The sequence below is a fragment of the Perognathus longimembris genome, chromosome 14 (assembly GCF_023159225.1).
Source record: "Perognathus longimembris pacificus isolate PPM17 chromosome 14, ASM2315922v1, whole genome shotgun sequence".
Taxonomy (NCBI): domain Eukaryota; kingdom Metazoa; phylum Chordata; class Mammalia; order Rodentia; family Heteromyidae; genus Perognathus; species Perognathus longimembris.
Genome location: NC_063174.1, coordinates 10,871,696 through 10,884,453, shown reverse-complemented (window position 1 = coordinate 10,884,453; position 12,758 = coordinate 10,871,696). Strand labels below are relative to the sequence as shown.

The following is a 12,758-nucleotide window of genomic DNA, read 5'->3' as shown; positions in this document are numbered from 1 at the left end:
CTGCTTTCAACTACTTATATTGTAGACCAATGAATAAATCAACCACAAAAGCAATACCATACAAGATAGAATTCCTGGTGCACTGGCATTTTGGTCATATTTTGTGGTTTAAAAAATATTTTTATCATTTTTAAGTAGTTGTACAAAGTAGTTGCCATTCTGCAGAGCAGCTTATGAACACAATCTATCTTGATCACTGCTGCTCTCTTTTATATTCTCACCCATGGCTGTACTTTGATATAGCCCTGGTAGTCTCAGTTGACTGAATTAGAATTTCAAAGGAATAGTTTTGGAAGCACTGATATTTATGGGAAATATCAATTACCAAGGAAATTGCTTGATAGTACTAAAACTAAAACATACTATGTTCTTTTATTCTTTATGGTTTTTTTTTTTTCCCTTCGCTCTGCAAACGTTACCTGAGCATTCATGGGATTATCAACCTTAAAAACTGAAAATGACTAAGACAAGAGTTGATTGTTCTTCAGCAGAAAAAAAATCTCTTCAGAATTGAACAAAATACAATTGAACACCTTCCACCTTTAAGGATACGTTGTGTGTGGTTTTCTTACCAGTCATATCACCAACCATGACTTTCAAGAGAATTGGTAAATATGGTCTCCTTTCTCTTCTATATGTAAATCACCACTGTTGCTTATTGTAGTTTTGAAGTTAAGAAAAAGAAAGTTCTAGTTTTGTTTTGAAGTCATCAAAGCCAAACAAGTAACTATAACCCACTGGGGGCCCAATCTATTCCTGTGTGATACTACAAAGCACTCCAACGCACACGATTTCCACGGAAATAAGTGAGCAGCTTGCCATGACAATGAGCAATGCAGACTCACTGTCTGTGGGCAACATGGAGGATGTGGATGCTCACACGTGAAAGTCTGAAAGCAGACTTGCTGGAAATTCTGAGGGAGAACTCTGAAAAGTTGGTGAGTGCTCTCTTATTTCTTCAGGTTCATGCGACAATGCAAAAGGCGGGGGGGGGGGGGGGGGGGGGGGTTGGGGGGAGGGAGAGGAGGTGCGCAAGCGCAGTGTGTGCCAGTACTGGGGCTTGAATTCAGGACCTAGCTGTTCTCGCTAAGCTCTTTCCAGCAAAGCTGGTGCTCTACCACTTGAGTCACAACTCCACTGTTGGCTTCTTTTTTTGCTGATTAGTTGGAGATAAGAGTCTCACAAACTTTCCTTTAAACTTCAATGCTCAGGTCTCAATCTTCTGAGTAGCTAGGATTACTGGCACAAGTTTGTAAGAGCACGCAAAATGCTTGTTTTAAAACAGGCCAATCATAGTTTAGAATGGTTCTGTCAAAATAAAGAAGCATGTTTTGAAGAGACTTTTCAAGGTGCTTTCCCCATTTAAGATTCAAAACCAATTAAAAAAAAACTGCAGCTATCTCTTTGATAAAGATGTTATTATTGTAAAAAAAATCTATAAAATGTATTAGCCTTACACTTAAATTGTGTTAAACCTATAGCATATATATTTTAGTACAAAGAGAATATCTTTAGCTCAAGTCATTTCTTAATTGTTTCCTCATTTCACTAAGTCCAATTTATGGGTTTTTAGATTCAGGATAAGACTAACAGAACAACAAATTGCTCAAGAAGTTTTAAATATCCTTCTTCGTCTCCTGTTTGAGCTAAAGCTAAACCTAAAGAGTACAGCATTTAGCTTTGTCATTTATATATTACTGGGGCAGTTTCCATGGTAAGCCCCCAGTGCACAAGAAGCAGGGTGAGTGGAATGTCTCCTTCAAGTGAGGGACATTTCCCTGACAGTGATAAAGGCCAACAACCTCCTTCACACAAATGATTGAAAACCAGAACACGAAGGACATTTTTATTTTGTTTTGTTTCCTTTGTGTGGTATGGGACTTCAGTGCAAACACCCATTTCATCAAGAACACAAAGACAGGCACCTTTGCTGGGTGAGGGATTTCCACAAGCTGTCTATAAGCAGATAGAGCACTGTTGACTTTTGTGGTAGAAAAGTCCTGTTTCAAAAATCCATATATTTCTAAAAAATATATAGATTCACTATGTAAAATCATGAGATAATACAAGTAGATATTTCAACTTCACAAGTTCCCAGAAGTTTCCCATTCATCTTTTTCCCCTCTATGGAGTTGCTAAGTTACCCCTTCTCTCTTTCACTTTTTAAGCATTCTTTTCCAAACCTTCTATTAAATAGACTCTTCTTAGCACCTCTTTACGCTCTCCACTAAATTCTTCAATGCTAGGAATATCAGTCTATTTGTCTTCAAGACGCCCCTAAAGCTTGGCTTCTCTTGATCATCTATCCTGACTCAAGATGAGAAAGCAAGTATGAGGACATACTGAAAATATTCTCAAATGTATAATATATTGATGTTTTCATTGCTACTATTTTTTATCAGTATTGATTTAAAAATTGAACATTGGAATCTACAGTCCTTAAAAGGCTACCTTCACTAAATATTAGCTAACACTCTCCAAAACAATTAGTTTAATAATTAAAGTGTTGTCAAATAAGAAATGATATCTCATTAATAATGCGTAATAATTTCCAAAGTCAACCTCAAGCAAAGTATTTTCAAAAAGCCCCATTATAATTCATGCATGATTTCTTTAAAAAATATGTAGTGAATTGAACCAAAATGCTGGTGGTCAATATAAGCACACACTGTAAGCAAGTCTTCAAAAAATACATTAAGTGTGTTCTGGGGTCAGCCTTCCTGTCAGAGTCTCTCTCTAACACCAAGTCTGGGCCTGGGGCCTTTATTATTTAAAGTCAATAAGAATTTTGTATTTTAGAAGCTATTACTTACAACAGTTAAGGAAAAAAAGTAGCAATTTATACCTTTAAAAAACAAAGATAAGAGAACAATAAGAACTTTTCAGCTCTGAATAGATGAGAAATGACACCATAATCTCCCAAATTTTGTAATCATCTCTTTTCTGATAATTTACATTCTAGGCCACTGGGAGGCATATGAAAGAACAGAAATATTTAATAAACTGATTATCTAATTAAAACTTAAAATGTATTTGCTGTTTTTTAAGGAAAGAGAAAACAGAGATTTAAATACTTAAACATATTACGGAAACATTTCACCCCCTATATATTTTTGCATGTAAGTGCATACTTAAACCATGAGATCAGTGTATGAGGGAAGAACACTTTTCTCCTAGAGATCAGGATCAACAACAAAGTCAATGGAAAATCAATAACTTGAGAGACTTAAGAGAGAATTGGTTGAAATCTGTCATTTGGCATTAGACAGTAAAATCTAAAGCCCATTTCAAGGATAAACTAAATTCCCAGCCAGAAAGTAATTGCTGTTTCTTGTCCTCTGTGTATATATCATGAATACAACTAAGAAAGAATTGCAGTCAGCCCTGGACCACCGCTAAGCAATTGATTATTAGCCATTAAAAGAGGAGTGTTTACTTTTTAATGGCAACTAGTTTTCAGAAGGAAAAGCAAAGAGGTCTGGCTCTAAATGCTGTCTTTTCTTCTCATCCTATGACCAATCAAGACCATCTACTTCTTGGAAGTGTCAAAAGCCCATTTTTATTTTCTTTCCCCTATTTTAACCAGAATACTGATAAAGAAGAGAGAGCAGTTGCTATGAGGCAAAGAAAAATGTCCTGGCTGTTGAGGGCCCTCCACCTATCAAGGGGAATTTGCAATGTTGCCTCTCTTCAATACTGTATAGATTTGCAGGATTTTGTGTAACACTTAACCAAAATGGAAGGATTTAAGAACAGAATGCAATATATAGACCGTCTTTTACTTTAGCTTTGTGTTAGAATTTACTAGTCTTAAATTCTTAAGCATGCTGCTGTGATAATCAGCTCTGGATAAGACCTGGGAAAGACAGATTAATGAAGACAGCTTACATATATGTGCCATACCCTAGATTTCTTAAGATTCAAAACTCTTATTGAATTGAGATGTGTTATACCTTAACACTGAGCTGATTAAGTAATGATATTCACAAACGACGTTGAATTGTAAAGTAAGGTTAAGTGTCTGCAACACCAAGCAACATTTGAAAATCTGGAAAAAATGTCCAGTGAGATATTAACTTGTGACTCTAAGCATCTCTTGTGAGTATGAGAGAATTCATACATATATAGTTTCTATAATTTTTAAAAACCCACAAAAACTAACAAGTAGCCAAGTGCAGGTGGCTCATGCCTATAATCCTCTCTATTTAGGCTGAGATCTGAGGATCGTGGTTTGAAGCCAGCCTGGACAGGAAAATCTGTGAGACTCTTATCTCGAATACACGGTGCTGTGGCTCGAGTGGTAGCCAGAAAAGCTCAGAGACAGCACCCAGACCCTGAGTTCAAGCCCTGGGACTGGCAAAACAAATAAATAACAACAACAACAACACACAAGTATCTTCATCTTTTTTCTACAGACCCAATATCAAAATAAATTCTAGGTCAGTGCAGGCTCACCCTATAATCCTAGCTACTTAGGATTCTGAGATCTGAGGATCAGGGTTCGTAGCCAACCCAAGCAGGAAAGTCCATAAGACTCTTACCTCCAATTAACCAGTAAAAAGAAGTGGAGCTGTGACTCAAGTGACAGAGTGCCAGCCTTGAGTGAAAAAAGCTAAGGAATAGCACCCAGGCCCTGGTTTAAGCCCCAATACAGGCCTATACACATATACATGCACACACGCACACACACACACACACACACTCTACTGTTAAGTTTTTGAGTGTGTGGATGTGAAGAGACAATAAAGACAGCCCCTTTCCCTAACGATTCTGGGTCCTCTCCACCCTCGTTTCTGCAGCAGGCACAGTCTGTCTGGAACAACCTCCTGGCGCTCTCAGGTCCAGCTCGGAGAGAATTTAGAGTAAGTCCCCAAGTGGAAATAGGAAGAAGTTTGGCTATGACTGTGGTACCTGAGAAGGGTGAGCCAGGATAAAAGCAGGAGAGGTGTATTGTACAACCAAGAGGTTATACTACTGTTACTATTGTTATTTTTTGTTATTATATTTGTTTCCAGTTATCCACAGGCACACCAGGACCCAAGAACATGGCTCTCAGGCCAAGAAAATTGAAGCAGAAAGTAATATGTGCCGATGTTTAACTCCTCCCCAGAGCACAATTGCTAGATGGGGGGGGGGGCACATCTCTACTTTGGGAGCCAAACACTAAGAGTAAAAGCAAATATTTGATGCTGGAGAGCTCTTAAGAACTGAAGAGTTCCATTTACTTATTTCTACACATCAGTGTGGTCTTACGATGTTAAATAGATTAAAAGGCTAAGAGAGGTCAGTCACTCCAGGGAAGACTCTTCTGCTTCTGACTTGATTTTCTTTCCAAAATTGTTATCTGCCCTACTCTACTCCACTGGAGAGTTCTTCCTAAGCTCAAAAGGTGGCATACCCTCTCCTAGAACATTCTAGAGAAGGGGGAATTCAGTCCTGTAAAACAGAAATGCAGGGAGGAGCGAGTTCAAAAGTCCCTTGGCAAATGCCACAATGAAGAAAAATCAGAGGTGTAGGAGACTTCCAGAGAAATGCTGTCTTCAAACTGTTGGATTGCTTAAAATGACTAGATCTATTCCCTTACCCATAGCACCGTGAGAGGTTCAGGGGAATGGAGTGACTAGAGATATCTATGGGCAGAGCTACCATGCCAAGGGTTTCCAGGCCTGAGCCACTTGTACCTGACACAGCTTGGAAGTTCAGCCATTCTTTGTGACTCTGTCCTAAGGCTATATACTAGAACCCGTTTCCCACCCCCCTCAGTTCCCGCCCCAGCCATGTCTGCAGAGAGGACGGCCCAGTCATTTCAATTTAATCTTATTTAAAAAGACATAACTAATAAATCTATTGCCCGGGGCCGCAGAAAGACGGCCAGCAGAGTCGATCGTGTTCCCAATCCTATTGAACCCCATTGAAAACCATGACAACACCGGACAAGCTGCGATTTATTCCGGCGAGCTAAAGAGCATTGTGTGCAAGCGTCAATCACGCATTATTCCCCACTGAACAAATGCAAAATCTTGACTGGAACAAACACTTCCAACAGGTCCGGGGCGTCGAGCTCCATTTCCCTTTTGTCCTCGGCCTAGCAGTTGTCCTGTATTGGGGGGAGCCTCGGCCCGACCACCCAGCGCGCCGAGAAGCCCAGGCCCCGTGGGCACGCTTGGGCGGGTGGGGGGGGGGGGGTCGGGAAGGGCTGCGGGTCTGGGCAGAGGCCTGGAGTCAGGTTCGAATTCAGCTAAGGGGAGGCCTGGATTTTGGGCGCAGAGGCCTGAGGCAGTTCCCCTCGCTGCTGAGATTTGGAAAGCCTCTGGTTTCTAAGCCACTAGCTGCAGAAAGCCAGGCAGTGGGCGAACAACGGCTCCACACCTGCGCCTCCCACCATAGATCGTTTTCTCACTGGGGCTGTGGGGATCCGATTCTGCAGAAACACTGACAGTGAGACTTAGGTTTCCGTCGGCTGGGTGGGCCCCATGCTCATCAGCCCACTCTGGTATTCGGGCGGCCCAGGTCTGCCCGGAGCGCAGGCCGCCCTCCCCGGGGGGGCACCGCAGCCCTGGCACGGGGCTGAAGTGGAGGTTTCTTGGGCCGAGGTGCACCAGTGACGCCAGTGTCTGGCGATGGCAAGGAACTTCAAAGCCCTTGTAGGCCGCCCCAGGAAACGCTACGACCCATGGGCCCAGAATGGATGTCCGGAGTTGACCCTAAGACCCCAGACAGGTAGCAGCGGTGCTACGCTGGAAACGTAAACAGAGTGGCTTGGCCATATTCTCTCTCTGTTGTGCCAGTTGGGGAGATGGACAGGCATGGATCTGGGACTCTATGCACACTCCTAATCCTTTCCTGGTACCCCGAGGTTCTACGGGGTTGGGAGGAATGTGGGGACATTCCTAGTGCCCTTCAAAACTCTGGTCTCCGAGGCTAGCAAGAGCAGACCCCGGGGCTCCCTCCCGGAACGTCTCGCCCTGCCTCCCTAGAGGGGGCCCTAGCAAGAAGAGAACAGGGGATGTGCCAGGAGTGAACGCAGCTTTAGAAATCACTTGCTAGCTCATTGCCAGAAACTAACGCTCCAGCAAATCAACTCGAGGAATAAAGCAAACAGGGAATAAATTCCAGGCGCTCAGAAACCTGTTCCCGCGTCCCGACCCTGCCGGCGCGGCGCGCGTCTGCGCCCAGGCGGCGGAGGAAGTGGGATCCGGGCCGGGAGGGTGGCGGCCACCGCACGCCACCCAAGATGTCATTCACTGGTCACAATCCCCATTATCTGTCCCCACTTTGGGCTAATCAGACAATCGCTAAGGCCGAAGGCTGCTTCCTGCAGCCTCCGGGAGGTGGGGAGGCTCCGCGGGGTGGGGGGCAGGGCGGGGCCGGCGCGGAGGTGCCACTTTCCGGGCTTGTTCAGGCTTTGGTCCAGCACTCATTCAGGTACTTAACACCCTGGAACCCCGGCCTCGGCTTTGAAAGCGGGCAGGGTGGGAAGGGCTGTTTATATAAACAGGGATCCCGCTGTAAGAGCGCTAATACCCCTGCGGCCAGCGCAGGGCGAGCGCCTCCCGCGTCCACCCGGAGGAGCGGCGTCCCCGGCTGCCCCCCAATTCTCTCCGCCCTGCCTCCCTCCCGCCTCCCCCAGCTCCTCGGCCATGGCCACCTCTGGACGCCTCAGCTTCACCGTGCGCAGCCTCCTGAATTTACCCGAGCAGGATGCGCAGCCTCGGGCGCGGCAGGACCCCGAGCCCCGCGTCCCCCAGGCCGAGCCCTGCGCCGCCTGGCTGGAGTCCGAGCGCAGCCACTACCCCTGTGAGTGAGCGGAGCACTGGGGGGGGGGGGGGGGTGCGTGGAAAGAACCCGCGCCCGGCCCAGCGGGGCAGGAGGCTCTACCCTCCTCAAACCCAAATAGCTATCGGGGTCCACATATTCCAGAGTAGATCGTTGCGCTTGGATGTGGATTTCAGGTGTCTGGAGGTTTCCCGAGTCAAATATTAAATATTCATTTCTCTGTCGGTCCTGGGTCTTGAACTCGGGGGCTCGGGCGCCATCCCTGAGGCTTTTTCTCCCAAGGCTAGAGCTCTAGATTGTTTGGTCATTAATTGGAGATAAGAGCCTCATGGGCTCTCCAGCCCGGGCTGGTTTGGAGACCTGATCCTCAGATCTCAGCCGAGTGATTAGCTAGGGTTCCAGGCTCCAGCCCTAGGCGCCTGGCTAGAAGTCATAACGATTTACCACGCCTCCCTCCCAGGCCCCCATGGAGGGCTTCGAAACCTCAGCCCACGGTAGCGCAGTCAACCTGCACGGGGGTGGCCCATTGCGGTCCCCTAGCTTGGGGTCACCTGGCGCAGCCGCACAGCTCCTGGCGCGGCTGTTTGAAGAGGCTCCGGGAGGGTTTCTTGGGGGGCGAGATGTCTGACTCGAGGACTCGAGGATGAGTGTTGTAGTGTGAACGAGGTCACTGCGTTCCAAGAGGTGGATGCCCCGAGGTGAACCCACCAGAGGAAACAGCCCGGCTCTGAAAGCCGGGTGCAAACGGGGGCTGCGGTCCCGCCGGCGGCGCGGCGCTCGCGGGCTTCCCCACCCCGAGCCCGGGAGGGGGCCGGCAGCTCACCCGATTGTTGGTTTGGGTTTGTTTCCCCCCCACCCCCCACCCCTAGCCTCGGACGAGAGCAGCCAGGAGCCCAGGCCGCCCGAGTCGTCGCCGCGGGCGTCGGATCGGCCCGCGTCTCCGGGCTGGGACGGCGCGAAGCGGAAGAAGCGGCGCGTGCTCTTCTCCAAGGCGCAGACGCTGGAGCTGGAGCGGCGCTTCCGGCAGCAGCGCTACCTGTCGGCGCCCGAGCGGGAGCAGCTGGCGCGGCTGCTGCGCCTCACACCCACGCAGGTCAAGATCTGGTTCCAGAACCACCGCTATAAGCTGAAACGCGCGCGCCGGCCCGAGTCGCCCGACCTGGCCCGGTCGGTGGAGCTGCGCGCCGCGCCCGGCCTGCTGCGCCGCGTGGTGGTGCCGGTGCTGGTGCACGACGCGCAGCCGGGCGGCGGCGGGGCGGACGGCCGGGACAAGGGCCGCGCTCCCCGCACCGCCGCCGGGCCCCTGCCCGGCTACACACCCTTCGGGCCCGGCTCGGCGCTCGGCCTCTTCCCGGCCTATCAGCACTTAGCGCCCCCCACTCTGCTCTCCTGGAACTGGTGAGGCCGCGGCGGGGTGTTTGGGATCCCCCAAACTCCACGGACTTTTGGCCCCCTGTGCGGATAGCCCAGTGGGGCTAGATCCAAAGGCTTGGATTGCTCCGGGGCCACGTCCCCGTAGGTCCCCCCAACTCACCGCCCCCACCTCCGGGTGCCCTGGTCCGCCTTAACCAGCCGTCGCGGAAGCGCGCGAGCAAACGCGAGGAACTTTCACCAACACGCCCCATCTCCCTCCCTCCCCTCCACGCAGAATCCCAGAGCTTGGATTTTATTGCTTGGGCCTTATTTGTATATTTTTAAAACGGCAATTTGTATGGGGAACAACTTATTTTTTTAAAGAAATATAATATTTTTTTTCCTTTTTGTGGTGCGAGAATTACATGCGTGGGGCCAGCGTCCTGGGGAGCACAGAACTCGGAAACGTGCTGCGGTCCTCCTCCGCCTCTTCTTCACAGAGGCCGCACCTGGCTGGGGTGGGGTGGGGTGGCGCCGAGCACTGATCCAAGGCCCTGGGGAGCCTCGGGCACCTGCTGAGGGAAGCCATCTGCGGGGGCGGGGGGGGGGCATGTTGGAATGGGGGAGCTAGTATGCCTCCATTGACAGGCTCCCAGGGCAGCTAGGCTGACGGATTAGTGTTCCCCTCGGGTTTGCAACTGCCTTTTGCCTGGTTATCTGGAGCCCAAGGGACTGCTATGTGTTCAGTCACTCTTGCAGAAGTGATGACCTTGTCCCAGCACCCCACCCCTACATACACACACACACACACACACACACACGCGCGCGCACACACACACTCCCACTGCAGAAAGATGCCCACTTGAGGAGAGCCGGGTTTCACCCCCAGTTGCAAGGACCAGACAGAACAAAGACCCAAAAGAAGTCCGAGAAGGGTTGGCGTGGGAGGGCTGGGTAATTCCAACCGAGGAAGGGGAAGGGATGGACGGTATCATCACCTGGGGCTTGTGGGTGGGGAGAGGGGAGGGGAAAGGGACTGGAGTGTTTGGGTCTCAGCTGCCGGGCCACCTAGCCTTCCATATGGATGCGGTTATCTCAGAAGAATCTCGATCCTTAAACCTCCTTTTGTCTTGGGAACAGAAAGGGGTATTGTCCAGTCTGAAAAGGACCTAGACAAAATCCGCACTGTTTTGATTCAGGACTGTTTAATCAGCCCCTGGTGACAATGTAGTGGGTGTTAGAGGGGACAATAGTATCTTTTTAAACCTTGTGGCCTTCAGGAAGACAAAGAGCTTGAATTTTATGGGCTTACAACTTCCATTAGAACAGTGCCAATGTGCATGGGAGATTATCAAATTTGTATCATAAAACCCCTTTTTCTAATAAACGACTGCCAGGAGGGAGCCTGAACATTGTAAGATATATGTGAGGAGCCACCAGAAACTTCCCAGTAAACCCTGGCTGAGCAGATGGGAAAGCAAAGGAGCAGAGGATTTCTGTAGAGGGCTTCAGTTGAGAGTTGGGGTCAGCTGGCTGGGCGCTTGGCTTTTCCATGATCTTCCTCCATGAATGGCGGTTAAAGAGTTGTGGCTTGTTTCATGCCATTGGCACGGACAACTGACATGCTGAATCCTTACCTCTTCAGTTCCTCACCTTTTCTTTTCCTGGAGCTCCAGAGGTTGTAGATCTGGGAGTATACAAAGTACATGAGGCTTATTAAGTCTGAGGCCCACAAGATTGAGGGATTAATTAACTAGAAGGGTTGTTTGTTAAGAAAATGTATCCTTAATAAAGTCCATTATAGTCCTAAATGGTAGGCCAGAGCTTCTGCAAGGTAGCTAGAGTGGCAGCACCCATTCAGTGAGCCAACAGTGTTCTGGGCGGGAGGGGATCTAGGCATAATGTATGAACGGTGAGACTTTTGCTTTTAGGCCGGGAAAGGCCTTTTGAGAGGAAAAACCATAGGAGAGAGTGGAAAATGCACTCTCATCCCACCAATCCATTTTAGAGACCCTGTCTGCCATATTTTCTTCCTGTTCATACCTGTGATAAGCTGGGAAACAGAAATGTCCATTTCCTTTGTGACCTAAAATGTCAATTCTAGGTTCTGACAACAGCTGAACTCAAGGCCTTCCTTCTAGCAGCTGTGAAAACAGTAAGGCCCTCCCTTCCCAGATGAAAGTATTTCAGACCACCACTCATCGTCCACCCCACAAGGCAGATGCACCTCCAGAAAACTTCTAGGGAAACCCAGGGTTCCAGCATTTTTCTAGGCACTTGCACAGTTAGTTCTCAGCACCGAAACATTACAGATACAATAAACCTGCATACATATAATATCCTCCTGTTGCAAAGATAGGAAATGAAACTGAAGCACAATAGATGGGGAGCAAGTGACTTGCCCAAAATAGCTTAACTCATACTGAATGACTCCACAAGCTTCCATTAAGGAGGACTTGGTCATCTTGATGTGATGGTAAGATATAAAACTATATAAACCTCATAAGCAATCTGATGGGTAATGGAGAAGAATGTGAGAATGTACCCAAAGTGTTCCATGCAGCTCAGGACCAGTCTCAGAGACAGTTGCTAACAAGGATGTTCCCCGCATAATAGACAATAAGTTCTTTTTTAAAGTTACTGTATGTGTATATTGAGCACATTCAGTCCTTATAACATCTCCAAGAGTCAGTACTAGTGCCCCCACTTTACAGTCAAGAAGCAGAAGGTCAAAGCGGTTATAAGTCACTAGAGAAGGATCATACAGCTAGTGAATCCACACAGTCTAGCTCCAGATCTTAGACGCTTAAGTACATGATGGTAATTATTTTCCATTCTCTTGCTTTCAGTAGATAGTCCTGCTTACCTCCTTCATAGATACTTCTCTAAATATGCATCTTATTTAAGGCATCATTTAGTCTGTGTCTCTGTTCCTTCCATTTCTCAAACTCCCAGCTTTGGGACACAGTCTCTGTGTTTCCCCTAGGTCTGTTTGTGTGCATTCTTGTTCAGCTGCCAGTGAAACACAGCCCTTGTCTGTAGGTCACAATATTCTCCTGTGACTATCATTCCACCATTCTTCTTCTCGAAAAAAAAAAATCTGCTACTGTTGCCTTGACACCAATTGTCCACTGAGTGTTCAGTAGAGTCACTGCTGACTCTGAGAAGCTCCTCTAAGCTTTTCCCAACCTCCCTAGCCTAGGTTTCTGTGGAGCTTTATGATTTCGCCTTGTCCCCAGCCATTGTTTTTGCTTCCTGGGTTTCCAGTTTTATCTTTATTATTAAATATCATCCTCTTCACATTTTCTCTTCTTCCATTGTAAACATTTTCACTTCCTATCACTTAAATCTCTTGCAGGTGGAGATTGCAATTTTCACTTCAATTTTCTTTCTTCATTGTTCAGAGTAGCTTACATCTTAGCACACCTCTTGTCTGACCAATTTAGCACTTTAGTATCTTAGATAATGTGCTACTGATGGGCTAGAAGGAAGTTATTTGAGCCCAAGTTAACCTATACTTTCCTTTTCAACAATGATGTTTAGCTGTTTATTGTTCTCTTGCCTTGCTGACACAATTGATTTGCCTGTGCGCACTCTCTCTCTCTCTTTCCCCCTACATATCCAGAAAT

The 12,758-nt window shown here is 47.5% G+C and overlaps 1 protein-coding gene across 1 annotated transcript; it reads left to right on the top strand.

The window, feature by feature from the left end:
• Nucleotides 1–7,180: 7,180 nt before the first annotated feature.
• On the top strand, nt 7,181–9,474 carry Nkx2-8 (NK2 homeobox 8). Its single transcript, XM_048362598.1, has 3 exons — nt 7,181–7,247; nt 7,631–7,797; nt 8,646–9,474. The coding sequence occupies exons 2-3, from the start codon at nt 7,641–7,643 to the stop codon at nt 9,176–9,178; spliced, it is 690 nt and encodes a 229-aa protein (XP_048218555.1). The 5' UTR covers nt 7,181–7,247; nt 7,631–7,640; the 3' UTR covers nt 9,179–9,474.
• The last annotated feature ends 3,284 nt before the right edge of the window (nt 9,475–12,758 follow it).